Genomic DNA, 20,922 nt, shown 5'->3' on the forward strand with positions numbered 1-20,922 from the left:
TTTATGATAAAAGCTTCACTGTAAAATAAACGGAATACTGACTTCATATCCAAAATGCGAAGGAAACCTAACCACTTGTCCACAATGTTCAGTATAATATTATACAGTTTATCTGTATACAATAGTCACAAGCTGTCAAATCGTTTAGAATAGGCACTGATATACTGCGGGGGCACGTGGTAGTGTAGTTGGTTGAGGCACTATGCTACAAGCTGGAAGGTCACGGGTTCAAGTCCCGATGAGGTCCTGGATTTTTTTCAATTGACCTAATCCTTCCAGCTGCACTACGGCCCTGGGGCTGACTCAGCCTCTAACGGAAATGAATACCAGGAATTAATTAAATAATTTTCCTGGGGAGTAAAGCGCAGCAGCGAGTAAGACTGACAACCTTACAGCCATCTTTGAGCAGACTGTCTAGATAACGTGGGGCCCTCAACGTCTCACAACCCTATGGGCCTTCACAGCCTGTTACAGGGATAGCTTTACTCTTTCACTCTTTTTTTTACTGATATACTGTAACCCTATCTTCACTTCTTCTATCATGCCACACTTGATTTGTGTGAATGTTGTCACTATCTTCCAAGAAATCATCATTCAATATCAGAGTTATCTTAAGTAAATTATTCTTCAGAAATAGAACCAGTCTTGTTTACACTGGCTGTACAACAAAATCTCGTCATAGTGACTTCAGTGGAACCTTTGAGACATACTGAACTTAAATTTGTAAGGTTTAAGGTGTCAATTTTACATTACCAATATCCCGTTAATGGTCCCACAAGTATCACAGTACCTCATATCAAAAGAAGATCCACGTTATATATGACACAATAGAAGACTTCTTCAGTAATATCATGTTAAAATGTAACCACTCCTCACACTAAGCACACATTACTGTGGTTTGTGCACTAATCACTTGTCATGTTTAAAGCCCTACACTTGTCATTAGGAAAGAAACCGCAGTACAGAAAGGGGCTAATAATACTGTTTCTGTGCATTCTACTTTCAATATGGAAGACTGTTCATCATGGAGAGAAGAATAAACAAATCTAACATTAAAATGATATAAATTAAAATGCCCAAAAAATAATAATTTAACAACAGAAAGGATACACACAAAGTTATTCAATGTAAAATAAAGCTGTCAGCTACACTCCATTCCATTTTGGAAACAACGTTGAAGAACTATGCTGTTCTCTTTTCATACTCTTCTTAAAACTTTTAAGAATTAAATGTGTAAACATAATTAACCAATCATGTTAACCAAACAAAAACACTGTACTTGCACACCTTACGGTAGGCAGCTTTGAGTATGACCAATAAATGAGGTTCACAAAACATCAGACTTTGTTTCAGGCATCGTGATTACTGGCAACAACATATCAACAATCACATATATATTCTGCAGCCATTCACATGTAACATTTCTTACCTTCCATCGTCACTGAGATGGTGGTTCTGATAACGTCGTAGAGACAAGATTCAGAGGCAAATCAGCCAGGTTCTCATCTTCATCTTCTTCTCCTGCAGATTCCACTGGTTCTGCCTTAACCTGCACCATGGCATATGCTGAAGGTACACTGACTACTGGAGGCAGGTGATTGTGGTTACCTGATGCAGATATTGAGATGGTTTTACTACTCTCAGGTGCTGCTTGCAGAGCCAGCATAAGGTGAGGCTGAATCTGTCTCCGTAGGGCTGCCAACATATCCACTGGATCTTCATTACTGCTGCCACTGTTACCTGACTCTGCAACAGTTAACCCCAATGACTGCATCTTTATCTGTTACATTAAGTTTTCATTCAACAGAGGTCACAATGTGTCTGCTGGAATGTAACGCTGCCTTCAGAAACATGAACAATATTACAAATGTGCCTCTAAAATTACAGAATGCTAAAAGTTTCAATTTATTAGAGCATAGAATATTTGCAGTAATAATCTTAATTTAGCACAAATATTCAGGAACCACAATAAGTTTTATCATCTATTTATTCTAGATAAGAAAAATTGCAGAAAAGTTATCAAAATATGAAAGAGTTGCGTTAGCGTTCATGCATGGTGTATGAGGTGCTAGACAATGATGAAGTGTGGAAGAATTTAACAGACATAATCCATAGCAACCTCCAGTTGAGCAATCAACTGTCAGAAGTTTAATTAGTCATCTATAAAACCTGGAAGTGTTGATCATTCCTGCAGCATAACCAACAAAGAAACAAGGATGACAATCTGTGTTCAGTTAATTAACAGATAAAAAAGTAAATGAAGAAGTTAAGCCAACTATCAGGAGTTGGAACTTCTATCTGGAATATTCCTAAAGGGAATCATCCCTATCAAGTTCATCTCCTTCAGGATCTGCATGGTGATGTTACAGATTATCAAAAAGAGTCATGTGAGCAGCATAAGCAAAGGATTGGGAGGGGGGTGTCAAATAAGTTTGTGTGGAAAAATATAGGCTCATTTTCCAAATTGCAAGAAATATATATAGTGTGTAAGGTCCCCAGTTCAACACTGCTGAACTTGATGTTGTGAATGCATTTGAAAACATTTTTGATATAGCTCTTGTGCAACTCATTGTAGATTAAACCAACAGACATGCTCAGTAAGAGTAAGAAAACTGTGTGAAAGAAGAATTTTTATAATTCACCAAAGTTCACTCTGTGATGTCTAAATAAACAGACTGTGTTGGAGTTTTTGTCCCAACAGGAGAAATGTATAACTGAAGAAATTTGAACACTGTGGTCAAGAGATGTGGAAGCTCTTGTTTGGTAAGACAAGAAGCAAGTAACACTGATACCAACATACCACAAAGATGATATGCATGTGGCTATAAATAAAGCAAACAAAGCCTGTGGCTGTTTGTGATTACAATGTCAGCATCTTAGGGGTGGACATGATGGATCAAATGCTATAGTTACTGTAAGGATATGTAACACACTGGTCTTGTATCAGTCCATCCCAAATAACATAAATACAGATTCACTAAAATTTAGGCTTTCACTAGCATAAGACCTCATACAGAAACAAAGTTCCGGTGTTCCTCAGCCTGTACATGGGGTCCATCAACTGAACCCCTACCTAAAACACTCAAAGCATGACATTTCTTGGAGTTTATTTCTACCACCAAAACAAGGCAAAATCTCAAAAGAAAAAATTTGTAGCATACACAAAACATGGGAAAGAAAGGAGAGAATCTATTTACTGGCCTAGTGTATCTCTAGCAAGTTGTTTACACATGCATATTTCAAGACCTACCATATAACTTCAACTTCTAATTCAGTTGCTTCCATTGCTCATATACACAGTGTGCATATGTTATAAGGATGCCTATAACTCAACTTTTTCTAAAGGATTTCAGAGAAAATTTGATTATTTTTTTAATTGCTAGTGGGGTGGGACTAAGTTCCTTGCACTGCGGCCACTTCTGGCCTATTGTACCAGCCCCAGATGATAGGTGAAGGTGATTCTGGAGCGATTAGTGGAATCAAGATTGGCACGGGAAACTGAAGTACTCGGAGAAAACCTGCACCAGCACCACTTTGTCCACCACAAATCCCACTTGACCAGACCCGAGATCAAACCCGGGCCGCTGAGGTGGGAAGCCAACAACTAACCGCTTGAGCTATGGTGAGGCCTAAAATTTGATTACTACACCTCAAACAGTTCAAAAGTTATGAAAAATAAATTACTTTAAATCAAAATTGAAATGGGCATTCACAAAACATTACTGCAGGCCAACCAAAAGTGTGATATCTTAGTGCCTGCACTGAAGGGTTAGTGAGAGAAATATTTCTGTTCAGCTTACTCTTTTATGTATAAACTGACATGTATTTAGAATATTAGTGCATTTGCATGCAGACACAGAATCTAATATTAATTATCTTTACAACAATGTTATCAGGAAATTCCAGTTTCATATCGCTTTACTGTGGAAAACTTGAATGTACGTTGTGCATTCAAGTTCTAAAGTCTCCGATTTTTTTCTCACACAATAATCATACAAAAAATTTGAAACTTCTGTCACTTTTCTACGTAATGTCCCTGCAGCTGTACACATTTTTCACAACGTTGACGCCATGGTTCCATGGCCGCTGCGAACGCTTCTGTAGGAGTCTGTTTTGACCACTGGAAAATCGCTGATGCAATAGCGGCACGACTGGTGAATGTGCGACCATGGAGAGTGTCTTTCATCATTGGGAAAAGCCAAAAATCGCTAGGAGCCAGGCCAGGCGAGTAGGGAGCATAAGAAACCACTTCAAGGTTGTTTTCACAAAGAAACTGCTGCATCGCATACACCAAATGCTCTGGTGCATTGTCGTGGTGAAAGAGCACATGTGCAGCCTTTTCCAACAGTTTTTCTTGCAGCGCTGGAAGGTGCTTGTTCTTCAAAACATCTTGGTAGGATGCACCTGTCACCGTAGTGCCCTTTGGAATGCAATGAGTAAGGATTATGCCATCGCTGTCCCAAAGCATGGCCACCATCATTTTTTCAGATCCCACGGAAATGCCAATTTTGGAGGCGATGTTTTCCACACTCAATCGGCGATCCTCCAAAACAACTTTCTCAACTCGCTTGACCATGTTGTCAGACCGGTTGGTGCAGGCCAAGATTGTTTTTGGTTCATTGTCACATGACGTTTGGCCTTCTTTGAACTGTCACACCCATGAATGCATATTTTTCACATTCATGACACCATCACCACATGTCTCACTCAACTGGCGATGAATTTCAATGGGTGTCGCACCATGCAAGTGGAGAAAACGAATCATTACTCACGGTTCTCGTAATGAAAACGTTGCCATTTTAGGTATCAAAAACACTCCTCACTCTTGCCACCACTAGAAATCTGTGTGCCGTACAGTGCTGCCATCTCTGTCACACATTCACAAAGAGTGCACATGTATTTTAAACTAAACTGCATGTGTCTATCTGCTCCCAGTCCTGAGAAAAAAAATCGGAGACCTTAGAACTTGAACGCCCCTCGTACTAAGCCACACACCGAAAATGTTGATTCTTGAATAACTGAACTGCATTAGAATTAAGTAATGTAACAAATATGTCAGTGCGAAATTGTAAGTAATGCCAGTCAATTACCTTGAACTGGTATAACATCTAACCATACAAACACTCAGAACGAATTTTACATCCAAGGAAAAAACCTTAAGAAGGAACCAATTAGAAGTTAGGAAATACAACTGATATGCTCTTTTCTGTCAAGTTCACACTCTGCCAATCATGCTCCTGGTAAGAGATAATGATACAAGAAATCAAATTTTTTGAACTGGTATTCATATTCAGATCTTTCATTGCAGAAATCTATTCACCAAACACTTGGAAATCACTGAATTATACCAATTACGTGTAACCGATATATCATTTTGGGCTATTACATGGAACCAGCTCACAACATCAAACTACCATATTTACTAGCGTAATTTATGCACCCCTACTTTGGCAAGACATTCTGAAAACAAAAATTAAATATCCTTTCTTACACTTGATAAAACTTAAACTGGCATGCAACATTTGGAAAAAATGTTAACAAAGGTAAATGCATTATGGTGAATGGCATAGGGCAAGGTTTCATTCAATTTTGTAGGAAAATTATGCTATGATCAGTTATCAAGTGACATTTCAGTCTCAATGTTAATTAATGAATGAATTGTGGTGGAGATTGTAGACAAAAATATCCATACTGCATTTCCATATCATATTCAACTTAATCGTATTTTCCATGAAAACTGTATGTTGATTGAAATTATATCATGAGATATTTTCAACTCAATGCTCATCAACAAACTGGGTGGTGGGGACAACAGGAATTAAATTTCAATACTGTGCTGTGTCATTACGATTTTATAGCATTTTCCATTACAATGATGTTGGCCAGTGTTCATCAAGGGATCACACAGTGGAGTTTGGAGGTGTGAATATCCATATTGTGATGTTACATTACACACAACTTTGATTTCATATTCTGTGAAAGTTATGCATCATGTGAAATCTTTTGAAGCGGGACATTTTATCTCGATGCCCTTCCTTGAAGAGCATCAAGGTACTTATATCCATACCACACTGTAACTTAAAATGCCAAATTTAACTGCACTTTCCATGAAGATTAGACATTAATGGGAGTCCTCAAGCATGAATATCAATTCAACAATTATCACCTCAATCTAATAATGGACAATTGTACTTCTGCAGCTAGTTCTGTTCTTGGGGATGTTACGCTGTGTGGTTGTGGGCGATGTTATCGATGTTCTGGAGGTATACATGGCCTCCACCATCACACTTGGATTTATGCACTTTGACCATAAAGATGCACGCAGCATGCAACTGTGAAACAACAGCAACACTCGCCACAACCACACAGTGTAACAACCCAAGCACAGAACTAAAATCAATAATTAACCACTGAGAAGACATAAAATCAATAAACTATACTCTAAAATATAATACTTGCATCTTTTATGGACAACTTTCAGATACAATTATTGGAGTGAAAAGCGTGTTTAAATTATGCTAGTAAAAATGGTACATTCATAAAGGCTGCAAATATATGTGTCTCATACTCAATAATTATAAGCTCAACTAACATTACATGGCACATTCTGCTTAAATTTTCTCTGAAAAATGGAAATGATTTCAAAATAATTAACACCATTTAAAGATCTTGTTTGAATTAATGGACACCAATCACCCACATTTAAGAAGACAAGACAAGGTTGCGTTAGTTTGGCGGCAAACTGTTTGTACAGATTAACTTGCATGTTGCTATTTCAGAATATGTGATAGGAAACACAACTTAGTACAAAATGGATATTGTCTAAAAACATACTGTTCCTATGTCGTCCACTGCCCTTCTCTCCTTTAGGCCGCCTGCGTCTGGTGTGTATGGTGTCACGACGCATCGTAACAGGTCGATTAACACCATGAAGTTTATAGTACAGCCCACAAGCATTGCAGACCATCTCACCTTCTGGATTGCGTCTCCAGATTGTGGTAGTCATAGTACCACAATTACTGCATGACAGGTCCATTCGTCGAGCTGCCAACTATATACAAAACAACAGAAATTAAAAAGCCAATGTCATAACAAAAACTTTACTATGGCAACCCTATAAGAACAGAATTTCCTCTAAATAATATACTGTAGCATGCAGACACGTCACTAAGTAATGACACTGAGATTGCTAGTTAACAGCCATAAACAGCAACAGAGAAATGGTGTTCTATATGCAATTTGAGCAATAGCCATGTGATGCAAAAATAGAAGAACTGCTGGGAGAGGTGTTTTCTATGTGGTCCATTCTGAGGCTATATAATAACAAGCAGATGTGATTAAGAGAGTGTCTCGAGAGGGCAGTTAGAAGAGCAGGAGTCAGTTGTGAGACAGTCACTGGCCACACATGAACATGGAAACTGAGGAAGCTATGCCACTGAAAGCCATTACCAGGCAACAATCAGTGAGGATACAGAAGACTGAGGTACATCTGGGGCTCATGACCAGATATTTATTACTGTTTGACAGTTTAGGTCTTGTTATTGTGGGGAGCCCTCTCTGACAAGAGGACAGGTCTGTCTTTTGTCAGAGTCATTGTCTGTAGTAGTAAGTCATTTGTCATAATGTAAAGGGTATTTACATTATACATGTTAAATATGATAACAAACGTATTAAATATATACAGGGCCTGTCAGTCCAGGCTCAGTACAGCAGATTATGCCCTATATCTGCTAGCTTCCACTACAATGGCAGTCTAGTCACTTGAATGGTCATATGCTTGATTGCTGCCAAATTTAAGGCTCTTACACTTTCTATGTCAGGCTTCGCCTTGTTCAATATTGTGAACATTTTCGTTATCATGATTTTGTATGACTTCTGCTTGTTGCCTGCATAATTTTGTTGCATAATCATATACGTATGGAACTTTGAAAGCCATGTTTATATCGTGAACCAGTGTGTGCCTTGGAAAATTGCCAATGGTGTGGAGAACCTTGTTTTGTAGATGCTGCAATTTCATTAGACGGGTATCTGCTGCGAATTCTCAGGTGGAACTAGTCATTACAGATCTAATTAGAGCTTTGTGGAGGGTCAGCTTAATGTTAGCGCTTAATCGCTCACTTTTGAATAGGGAATACAATCTTATGAATGTTCTGAAGGTCTTGGCTTCAATCATTTCTATGTGCAATCTCCATGTAACCCTCCTATCAAAGATTAATTTGAGATATTTTACACAATTTACAAATGGAATATATCTCCCATTCAATGTAAGATGAGACACAGGTAGACAATGACTGTGAGAGAAGTAGATCCCCTGAGTCTTATCTTCATTAATTTTCATATTCCAGTGCTCACACCAGGTCTCCATTGAGCTCAGACCACGCTGGAGTTTTCTAGCAACAAAACCCTCCTTGCGATCTGTCACATACAGACAGTTGTCATCTGCAAAGAGGGCTAGCTGAACGCCATTTATTCTGGAACCTCTTATAATTTTTTGGAATGGACCCTATAGAAGACATGTGTCATGTGTCAGACTGCAAGTTCAATGGTCCATTACCAGCGCTGGGCATGACACAGACAACACAGAAAAAACAACCTCCTCTATTGCTGCATAACCTAACAATGGACTGTTTACCAAGAATCTGTCTTCATGGGAACTTGCTTCGCAACCTGTGGCCTGGCAATGTGTGTACACATAACACTGCATAGCAATGGTTGTGGGACAGGTGAATAAACAACAGCTGTTTCTAGGTAACAAATCAGAAAACACATTTTCACATTGTCAGTTGACAACTGAGTTCTGCTAGAGAGGCTGAGAAGAGATGGCGCTATAATTGACAGTTCAATTATGGGATATTCACCAGACAATAAATGCATGAGCACAAAAGATGAAGAATCTCCATTGTTAAGATTCATTATCAAGCAATGACTAGCGTAGACACTGAAAGCTGGAGAAGACTTAAGAGTGTAGTGATTTGTAAAGTGTGGAAATCAGCGACAGTGTTATAGTTATTTGTAGTTATGACCTGTAAGTGGTCAATAAATCCATTCACTAATCCATACCTCATCTACAGTCACCCGTAAAGCATTATAATATATTGGGGGTGGAAGCAAAGTGAGGTTAACAATCCAGCAGTCTTTCTTCCCTTTCAGATAAACAAAAGTAAAGTAATATGTTAGCAGACATTTTAACAAATCTGTATTTTAAAACTGACATGACTCACCCTCCCTGTCTTAACAGCAGAGATGTTACACCAAGGACTGTTGCCAGTGAAGTCTGGTAGGTATGTTTCTCCGTGAACGTATGGAGAAATGGGGCTTCTTCTTATTGTAGAAGCATCTGCTTTTGATGGACAGCTCTGCTTCCTTCTGTTACCATCCTGTTTAGTCACTGTTACAAAAGTCACATTTGCTTTTGCAGCCTTCTCCACTGACTTCATAGCTATAGTAAATGCGGACGGTACCTCCTCTGTCGAAGGAAGATTAGTTCGATTTCCTAGAACAGCTCCTGAGTGGGCCTCCACAAGTGTTTCAGGGACAACTGAGGAGCCTTGAATAGCAGAATACAGTTTACTACGGGATTTTAATGAATGCTGGAGTGAAGTACCAACAGGAACAACATGATTGTTTGCTGCTGCTTCTGTTGGTGTAATCCCTAACTTCCGACAGGAAATGAGGGTTCTGAGGAGATTGCTGGCTTCTCCAACAGGTCTCCTTCCAACATCATGACTCTCATCAGAGCTTGACCTGAAAGCAGTTGATGGTTTACATTACAGCATGAAGAAAGAACTTCAGAAATAATATGGAAATGTGACCACCTTCAGAATCAAGTAAACTGAATTCAAGTAACTGGAACTTGTGCATGATAATGCAAGTGTAATAAACCTTGTATTTCTGATCTTGGAAGGTGCATCATACTTCAAGTAGGTAACCTTACGAGAGGAGCCCTTTGTATTCAGAGTAAACTCCTGCACAGCAGCTGCTAGTTTCATTCATTTCTATGTTTAACAATTTAATACTCACCATCACAAAATCAGTAACACATCTGTATCTGTACATGATGTCATACACGGCCTTAAAAGGAACAATCTTCCATAAAAGAACACCTATTATAAGATATAAGAGGTGGAAGAACAAAATATGTATCATTTCTGTCAGTTCCCCATGAATATAGGATACTCCTATACCTTTTCACTTCCAAGTTTTAAGGCAGTAATATGGAAGCCCAGCTGTTTGCTACAGTCTTATACTGGAGGCATTATATATGCTCTGTGAAGGAAATTTCAATGCTTTTCTTGTTTTAAGAATTTACTACTTTCACTCCAAACACAATGAGAAAAATAATAGAAATATTTCTCATAATCTGGAAGCCATCCTAAGAGTGTGGATAGAAAGCTGGACACTTTTGTCATGGCAAAGGCACATTCTGTAAGGAGTCTGCAGTTTAAGATAATGATCAGAGGCATTCATTTCTCCCCGAGAAAATAAACAATAATCAGTACTCTCATTTCCCTTCTCGATCGGGAAACCATATTTACTTTCATAATCCCCCCACATGGTTTAAAAAACAAAACTAGGGGGAGGGAGACTGTATAGTATAGTATAGTATAGTATAGTATTTATTGCATTCAAGCAAATCCAATTACAGGCCAACACCACTGGACACAGAACAAGTCAAATATCTTCAACAAATGCTCCAACAATGGAACTAGTCAACATAAAATATACATCAACCTAAAATATACATAACACTATACCATGTTTAATTGTAAATAAAATAAGTTAAAATTGTAATAAAAACACATTACATAATAAATTCATTCAACTTAGTAGCTTATATATCTCAAACCATAAAAGATCACAACATCCATCAACTACAACGAGGTATGTTTGTTACAGGGCATACCAGTCAAGTTGGAGATTATATCTTACATGTTCAATACCAAATAAAACCAGTCAAGGTATAAGCTTGCTATATACAATGCAGGTATCAGTGCAATATCCTTGAATGTACAACTGCACATCCAAACAATGCATGCAATATTGAATGAACATAGTAAATTACTACTCATTTATACAACCAAAATATTCATCCAAAGTATAAAAGGATTTTGAATGTAAAAAGGCNTAGGACACAAAATAATGCAATTTTACTCACTAACTCACTCATTCATTGACACAAGACATTTCCACTGGACCCTTTTGATGTTAACATTTCAGGATTCAACATAACACGTAGGGCATTTGTAGGACACAATTAGTCACTTATGCCTCAAAACCAGGCGGCCTCCGTAGTCTAGGGGTAACGTTCCCACCTCATGACTCAAGGTACGCGGGTTCAAACCCGGCGGAGGTCGTGGAATTTTTAAGGGAGGAAAAATTCAGAGAACAAGTCCTCAGGGAGGGACTTCAAGCCGTGTGTCCCGTGTTGTAGATTTACAGTAGGTAAAAGATCCTCATGTCTCTAGGAGACCTCTGAGCAAAATTAGGCAAAGTTTCCTGCCCAAGTAGTTTCCAATTCCTCCGGTAGATGGGGAAGTATCGGGGACCACTGCCAGAGAGGGCCGACCTCACTGGCAGAACGGGGCTGATAGCGAGCACCAGTACTGGAAGGGCATGGCGACTGATAGAATATTAAAGGGGCACGCACAATAGAATAATAACTAGTTGCAGTGCATGGGGAAACCCACCTCCCTTCAATAATAATAATAATGCCTCAAAACCACTTATTAACTTTGTCACATATAAACCCCTTTTCTCAATTTCTTCAAAATGCTGAGTATACTGAAGCACAAATGGCACAATCATAATGAACACTTCAGTAAGAAAGAAATGAAGAGGAAATGGTCACCATTGGTTTTGAGGTACTAACCTGAATAGGCCAGAAAACAGCAATATGAAACCATGGGAAGAACTAATCACCTACCTTCATTTCATTACATACTGAATATTTGATACAAGATGGACTGCACAGAAAAGAATGCGTTAAACAATTCTTCTATTGTTCCGTGTGTATTCACTGCTGTGGGAACTTGTTTACTGAGGTACTACCCAGCAACAATTGGGGGGGGAGAATAGCAAGATGATCTCCAAGACTCCTTTTATTAGGAACATAGGCTATAAAAATCTCATTAACAAAGCTGGTCTATCATCTTAATTTGGGTAACTACTAACCGGACATCTGCTCTCCACTTCCCTACTGCCTCATCATCTGCGCTGCATACTGTCGATTCACAATTACTCCCTTCATTATCTGACTCATGAGGAGTCAGGTTTGTACCATTCTGCTTCTCCTCTCCAAATGCCTCCTCTTCCTTCAACTTCCGTTCAACTGACATGTCAAGTCCTTGATCCTGATTCACATCCTCTGCACTTCCATGTTCTGATGACTTGTTACCCCGTTCATTTCTTCTACCTGATCCACAAAACAATGATGTGCTATTAAGTGCAATTCAATAGGTTTATGTCAAGTACTTTTGCAATGTAATTTATGGACATTAACAGTTAATTAAGAAAATGAAGACATTACTTGATATTTTTCGTGTTTTCCTGGAGAAACCTAGAAGAAAATGAGGGAACTTCCTAGGAATAAAGGTAAAATCTCTGGGGGGAGGGGGGATATCAAAAGCTTTCACTGTCTTCTCGGGTGATCAGCCATGTAAATACGGAGTTCATATCTGATGTTTCACAGACTGTCTACATAACCATCATCAGAGATTGATCCGATGACACATCAACCTCTGATGATGAAGAGGTACAGTCTCCAAAATGTAAGATACTAACTCCTATTCACCTAGTTCATTGCCTAAAAATACTTCCTTGCAATGATGTACTTACTTATGGTACAGGTGGTAAATTTCTGTGAAATTCAAAACACTAGGGTATAAATTTCACAACCAGAATATCAATTTGCTTCAGAGACCAGAATCACTTAAAAAATTACAGATTAAGGAATATAAAACATGAAGTAAACATTATAACAAATACATACTGAAAACATTCCACATTTGTTATTTTCCTGCATTATTTTATATGATTAGTTTTGAATGGGATGCCAGACTATTAAAAAAACCTCAGAGTTCAATTAGTAATCAGAATCACACACAGACATCTCTTGACTGAGTAGAATTTAAACTTTGAGGCAAGCAAATTAAAGCCCTAAGTGCTACATATTCTACAAGGAACATCTTACTAATATTAAGTATAATCTGAATTTTCTCATTACCAGTATCCTTTCCAGTATTGTGCTCAGTCAACTTGTCATGGGCATTACAAAACTGAAATGTTTTTGTGTTCTCAAACTAATTCTACGAATCATTTTGCTCTTCTTAATTTATTACCAGAACCCATTCTTGAAACGAGTTACGTGTAACTAGGATGTGTGTATAAAGTGATTTTTTGCACTGAAGGAATGACAATAAAATTCACACGCCACTAAGAGTAAAGCCTCACCTGATTTAAATTTGTAAGATTCGCCATTCATATGTAGGCCATTATCATGTATATCATTTTCTCCTTCTGTTCTGTTTCCTTCCTCTTCTTCCTCATCCTCCTCCTCCTCCTCTTCCTCATCTTCCTCATCTTCAGGCTCCTCTTTGATCCGCAATTCTAACGCAGCAACCATCTCCTGAGTCTCTTTATCCATGCTCTTTTCACTGCATGGAGATCCACTTGCTCTGTCATCCTGAACACCATTCTGGTCAGCCTTTCTGCTGTTAAAGTCCACCAAATTTCCAGTCTCTTTCTTCACTGACACCTATCAAACAAGAAGTGGGTACACATATCTGAAAGTGACACAGTTACGTGCAAAACAAATCATCTACAAGAAACCTTTATCATGTGGCACTGAAATCTCATCCATAGAGAAACATAATCTGACATGGCAAGAAGAGGTAAATCATATAACTGGAAGTTGCAAAATAGTGTCTTCAAGGTCAGTTGGTTTGCTAGTTATTCAACAATGTTGTCTCAACTACAAAGGTCAGTTTAAAGGTTTATGATGAAGGAAAGTCATTACACCAATAAATATGTGTGCCATTTTCCAGTGTCTCTCATCAGTAAAACAACAGGACATTATGGGAACTGGCCTGCTTCCATCATCAGATAAAATCACGAAACCTATTCTGTTGGGTACATCACATGGAGCTAATTTTTAACCCCAATTCCAGAGATTTAAGCACTAATGAAACAACGGAATATGTCTGATATATGTAGAAGTTAAACTGCAGGGGATATCTTGAACTGGCTAATAAAATAAATTTTAAGGTTTTTACAGTGTTTTACAGTTTTACAGTGTTCATATTGTGGTCTTCCGGGTTGTGACACCATGCAGTCTTGTTGGCAGATATTGAAATGTTGGTATCCATCAACAGACTATAAGGTGTCATAACTCAGAAGACTCACTATGTTTATAAAGTGGAAAAGATGGGAAATTCAGTAAACATGGCCTGCTTTATGGTATTATTCGGGCATCTAAGGGGAAGGGGTGAAAAAAAGCATGAATATCTCAATGAGGATAGTGCTCTGGCACAGGCTGAGTTAGAAACTTCCAGATGCAGTGTCACATTGCCAACCTGATTCATGAGCTGTTCAAAAGTGACATATAATAATACAAGAAACAATGAGATAAACTGTCAAAGCCTTCATTCCTTCAAACTTCCAGAGCATGTAACTACTGCACTTCAGCTACAATAGGTTTCCAAATAACTGCCAGTTTTGAAACCCAATCTCAAAGGCTTGCACCATCAGTACACTGCTACTTCTAATGATAAAAAGAACTGCAGGAATGTTTACAACACGTACCAAGTCAAATTTCACTTCCTTAGCTATGATGATTCACTACCTGCTATTCTTTAAATCAGAAATTAAATAGCCATTAGCCTTTTATCAAATGCTGTTGCTGCTGGCAGTACCTACTTGTAGAAACATGTAAAACTGATCATATGCATAACTCCAATGACATTATGAAATTAAAAGCTTCAAGGCCAAGGCAAAATAATATAATGTTCTAACAGCCTAGAACTTCTCACTTCAACCTGCTCTAACATTTTCATCTTCAGTTAATGAGATGGCCCGCCCACTGCATTTTTCAGTTCTTTGTTAATACAATGATATCCTTGTAACTCATTTGTTCTGAAATGTTATTATGTCAAAAAAGAATAATATTTACTTGCATTTTGAATTATTGTTCAGACTGCATGTAAAAATACACCTTTACAGATAAATATTCTATATACTTCACAACTTATCCCCTGAGCTATATTTTTATGCTGCTCAGGAAGGTATATGCTGTAGCCTGGCATTATTAGCAGGAATACATGCATTTCATTAAATAACTACAGAAAGTGACAAGCTATATCCAATAAAGAGATTTACATCTTGGTGCAAGACCACAAAATGCAGTGAAAACAAAGACAAACACTGTATGTTCCATTGAAGTAAATCACTGATTGAGATGCGCTTTTCAAAAGCAGAACGTTCATGACATTCCTGCCATGTCTTGAGAGCATTATCAAAGGAAAAAAGACATTTGGTTGTTTATGCATGATGGTGCTACAGTACACATCTGATCATTATGCTATTCAAATTGAACTATGTGTTTATAAAGACAGATTATGCCACAGACCGTAGCCTGCAAGGTCTCCAGACTTTAATGTTTGTGATCATTATCTACGGGGGCGCCTAAAACACAATCTGCATACAAATAATCCTCTCACACTGGATGAACTTAAGAACATTTGGGAAAGAATTATATCTTTCCAGACGAAATTTTCGAGTGACTCGCGGTTTGTTTAAGAGCAATATAGCGAAATTCTTAACTACTATTGTGATAGCTAAGTTCTTTTAACAATTTATTTATTTTAAGAAATATATGTCAATGTTTCTAATGTGCAGCACATTTGCCGCAATGCTAGACTTGCTCTTAGTGGTGCAATAACTGCAACTATCAAAGTACTGTTCAGCTTTCACTTGCTCTTAGTGGTATGACAACTGCAATCACCAAGCCACTGTTCAGCTTTCACTTGCTTTTAGTGGTTCAGCAACTGCAATCACCAACCACTGCTCAGCTTTCACTTGCTCTTAGTGGTACAGCAACTGCAATCACCAAACTACTGCTCAGCTTTCACTTGCTCTTAGTGGTACAGCAACTGAAATTATCAAACCACTGTTCAGCTTTCACTTGCTCTTAGTGGTACAGCAACTGCAATCACCAAACCATTGTTCAGATTTCACTTGCTCTTAGTGGTTCAGCAACTGCAATCACCAAACCACTGCTCAGCTTTCACTTGATCTTAGTGGTACAGCAACTGCAATCACCAAACTACTGCTCAGCTTTCACTTGCTCTTAGTGGTACAGCAACTGAAATTATCAAACCACTGTTCAGCTTTCACTTGCTCTTAGTGGTACAGCAACTGCAATCACCAAACCATTGTTCAGATTTCACTTGCTCTTAGTGGTTCAGCAACTGCAATCACCAAACCACTGCTCAGCTTTCACTTGATCTTAGTGGTACAGCAACTGCAATCACCAAACTACTGCTCAGCTTTCACTTGCTCTTAGTGGTACAGCAACTGAAATTATCAAACCACTGTTCAGCTTTCACTTGCTCTTAGTGGTACAACAACTGCAATCACCAAACCATTATTCAGATTTCACTTGCTCTTAGTGGTTCAGCAACTGCAATCACCAAACCACTGCTCAGCTTTCACTTGCTCTTAGTGGTACAGCAACTGCAATCACCAAACTACTGCTCAGCTTTCACTTGCTCTTAGTGGTACAGCAACTGAAATTATCAAACCACTGTTCAGCTTTCACTTGCTCTTAGTGGTACAACAACCGCAATCACAAACCACTGCTCAGCTTTCAGACAGATATTGCAAATTTTGAAGTACTGTAACTAAAAAATGGTCATGAATGAGAAAAATAATTATTTATATTTTCTGCTCCACATAATCTTCCTTATAACTCCTCAAAGTCATAAGTACACCTTCTGAAATACTCTGTATATTTAGTGCTGAGGTTAAGAGTCTCTGTAACTAACTATACCTCAACACCACCATATGTCTTCAAGGTATGCTACGTAGGGACAACTTTAACTCCTCTACCTGTGTGTCCATATTTCCTCACTATGAAAGTTGTTACCTGAAGTAATAAAGTCTCTATATACTCTTAATCCCACATTCTTCTTACCAATCGGTGTTACCGTTGTTACCACCTGTTTTGGTGGCACTATGGGTTCAAGAGTATTGTCTCTCTGCCACATTCCTTTACAAAATGTATTCTCTGTAACTCCTCTGCATGCGTTGCACATTTCTCTATACTTCAATTATTATTCTGTCAATAGCCTAACTCACAAGTAGCATATTACCTGCCAACTGAAAAGTTCTGGTTATTCTGGAAACTACCCTCTTCACCGGAGCCCATGTTAATTCTATCAAATTATGCTGGAAATGGTATGGTGACCTGGTGACTCAATTTATTCATGACCTGGCATACTTCAGAAAATTTTTTGAACCCTTAGAGATATGAACATGCTGAAGCTACTCCCAACTGGTCTGTTGTTTATTTGGTTATCCTTTATTTAAACAGCACAGTTAGTTGTTCAGACTATACAGCATCAAATGATGATATGATTGAGTAAGAATTTGGAAAGCACCTGCAAATAAGCAGTTACAATATAATCTGAGGAACAGAAGAGTATTCGCCTGGAGAGAAAGAATAAAACCACAAAAAGAAAGAGAGAAAGAAAAAAAGTTAGGACAACTGATCTCCAGGCAGAGATCTGAAACCAGCTCCTCCTGAACAGGAAACAGAAATACTAACTTGATGACAAAGAAGTAGCTTTAGCTTGGCTCTAATGCTTATTCTGTTATCTTTGAAGTGTTCAATAATTTCTGACCTCACGGAACACAGTTTATAACGGTGATAGTGGGCAATATCAATCATATAGATATCAAAGCTTCAGAGGTCCTTGGTGCTTCCTTCCACCTTCAGGGTGAAGGTGATTATTGTGAAGATGAGGGCTGGATATAAGCTTTCAGATATCCACAGCGGTAAGTGTTCAGCCTGATATTCTGGGTTGACAACATGTATTCATGGAAGTGGATATTCCCATGGTGATATCCACCTCCAAGACTGCACTGTGTCATAATTCAGATCACAATCTGAATACTTACCACTATGACTACCTAAAAATTATGTTTCCTTTATGTGTGTTTCCCTGTGAGACAAAATACCTGACTGTGTTATGGAAAATTCAAAGCTTTAATGCTTTCTCATACTGTATGATGTACATTACATTCTCCTTCTGTTATATCTTGAAGTTTGTAGAAATTTATATAGTTATGTGCAACATGATCATGATAATCAGAAATGTTTTCAAAAGCTTTAACATTATAAATAGTCTGCTTTTCTCACTTCTCACATTTGACTTTCAGTCTTCTCTGCCCATGTCTTTGTAACAATATAGAACATTTCAGCTTGATCCTAAACATAGGCCAGAAATCACATCACACAGAATTCAACAATATAATGCAAAACATAAACTGTAACAAATATTATAAAATTGTCAATAATGAATAAAAGATAACAATTCAAGTCACAATGTAACAGCAGGAAGAACATGGCCACTTGTTTATTACATCACAGGGCAAACCAACAAGCGGCATGTGTCTGTGGCAGTAAAGCATGAGCTGACAGCACTGCGCAAAAGAGGAGGCAAAGAGGTTAACTCACTGTATAGCCTTGGAAGTACTTGATTTCACTATTCTGAACACCAACATATATAAGAAGCCACAGTTTCCAATTTATAAATACGATAACTACATAAATATGCTATAACAGAAATAGCTACGTGTTTTGGTACCAGCATAAAAAAAAAAAANACACACACAAATGTGTGCATTCTTCCTTCTCATCTAAACAGACTCAGATTTAAGCCATGATATGCTGCCTGATACCCTTCTATAGTGTAACTAATTGTTATCTGACTAGGATACAGTGTCTAGGTGTGTGCGTATAGTGTAAGTAATGAATGCATCTGAGCACAACATCAAGACTACAGGCCTCCCACTAATAAAGTCTCCACTTTCCTTCAGTCCATCAAATATTGGGCATTCATAACATCCCCTGCAAATGCAAGGGAAAACAAGCACTGATTTTCTAACAGGCTCATTAATTTAAAAAATATTTTCTTCTAGGAAATGTCTGCCTCTATTTTTATCTCCCATAATTTCAACAGCTTGACACAGTATTCTGTGTTTCCTCACTTCACAAAAGCCTTTGCATTCACTGAGAACTTTAAAAAACAATGCTAGACTAAATCTTGTGTGCTGCTGATTTAAAAATGACAATCAGCAGTCACTATCAAAACTGCTGCTTGACTGTATCTTTGTTCTAATTGGAGCTGTACCTCTGTTCTTCCTTCAGTCAAGTTTGTCATATATGCAACTCTTTTATTTAATCATATTCTAGTAGCTGTCAGAGATTGTCTTCATGTCACCTTTCAAGGTTCAATCTTTATATTTTCTTGACAAGAATCGAATAGCGTCAGTTATGTCTTTCTTTCCATATATTTCTTCCTCATTTTCTCTATTTGCTTGCTTTCCCTGTCTCTCCCACAGTTTTACTGCCTAAACATGTAATTTTTAGTTAATTTTTAGTGAACTGGAAAAAGTGACTGAACAAAATGTAAAAATTTGGGTAAGTGAGAAGTCCACATTACTATGGAACAGGTTTGTTGAGCTCCAAAACAAACGTGTTTTGTGAATTTAGTAGTTTCAAGTTTACTGCCCACTACTTTCATAGAAAATACTGCCATAAAGCTGCGTACCTCAACATGACAAAGAATTTTCTTATCCCTCAAATTACAGAAAACAACCTGGAACCACAAAAAGTAATTCTTCACAAACTATACCTCTGTGCACAATGAAAATTATTTTCTCCTTCTCCTTTTCACTTTCACAACAGGTTTCAATCAAATATGGCCATCAACAGGTGTTCTTTTGCCAAAAACTGTTTCACTCTGTGGTATATCCCACTTCTTCTATCACATATGAATGCAATATGTCCTAATTTAAAATGGATTCTATTAAAATCGATAAAAATTTCAATAAAGTCTAGTTAAAATTTAGTTTAAATTTTTCAGTATTTTGCTTGGGGTCTGTCATTTCTTTATTCTAACACCAATGTGTACATTTTCTTTGTTTGCATTACTTGCACAGTGGCACAGACGTTTGTGTGTTTGTGTGTGTGTGTGTGTGTGTATGTAGCTCTCGATATATTGCTGCAGTTCTCATCTGTACTACATAAAGGACATACTATTATTTTTAATTCTGTTATATTTTGATTTTATACATTTGTTCACTTCATTGTACTCACATATGCCCTCTATCTGTAGGCTCCTCACCCTACCTCTATTGTGATGATGTTCTGTGTATGTTTACATCAGTTCACCCTTGAATCATCTATGTAATAAATCTTTATCATCAGGTACTTTCCCTCAACGCTTAAAATACGCTGTAATGAAACCACTTTTTCAAAAAGGAGAGAGAAAATGCATCTCTAATTACAGACCAATATCCATATTGACTTCATTCTCAAAAGTCTTTGAAAAAGTTATGTATAATAGACTACTTGAACACTTAAATTCTAACAACATATTAGTCAAAGAGCAATTTGGATTTAGGAAAGACCTAACAACAGAAAAAGCAACCTATGAACTAACTAACGATATTTTAAGTGCTCTCAATGACAGATTAATTGTGGGAGGGATTTTCTGTGATCTAGCAAAAGCTTTCGATTGTGTTAATCATGATATCTTACTATCGAAATTAAATTTCTATGGAATAACTGGCAAAGCTAATGAATGGATCAAATCATACCTCAAAAACAGGTATCAAAGAGTTGAAATAAATAATAAAAAC

At 37.7% G+C, this 20,922-nt stretch overlaps 1 protein-coding gene across 1 annotated transcript in view; it reads right to left on the reverse strand.

The window, feature by feature from the left end:
* Positions 1-469: 469 nt before the first annotated feature.
* LOC111867134 overlaps positions 470-20,922 on the reverse strand; it is a 22,555-nt gene continuing 2,102 nt past the window's right edge. The window contains exons 3-7 of the mRNA XM_023856677.2: positions 13,450-13,753; positions 12,172-12,412; positions 9,222-9,744; positions 6,835-7,051; positions 470-1,746 (exon numbers count right to left, since the gene is read on the reverse strand). Of these exons, the coding sequence (XP_023712445.1) occupies positions 1,439-1,746; positions 6,835-7,051; positions 9,222-9,744; positions 12,172-12,412; positions 13,450-13,753 (1,593 nt within the window). The 3' untranslated portion in view covers positions 470-1,438. The remainder of the gene's footprint in view (positions 1,747-6,834; positions 7,052-9,221; positions 9,745-12,171; positions 12,413-13,449; positions 13,754-20,922) is intronic.

The sequence above is a fragment of the Cryptotermes secundus genome, unplaced genomic scaffold (genome assembly GCF_002891405.2).
Source record: "Cryptotermes secundus unplaced genomic scaffold, Csec_1.0 scaffold443, whole genome shotgun sequence".
In the NCBI taxonomy this organism is placed as follows: domain Eukaryota; kingdom Metazoa; phylum Arthropoda; class Insecta; order Blattodea; family Kalotermitidae; genus Cryptotermes; species Cryptotermes secundus.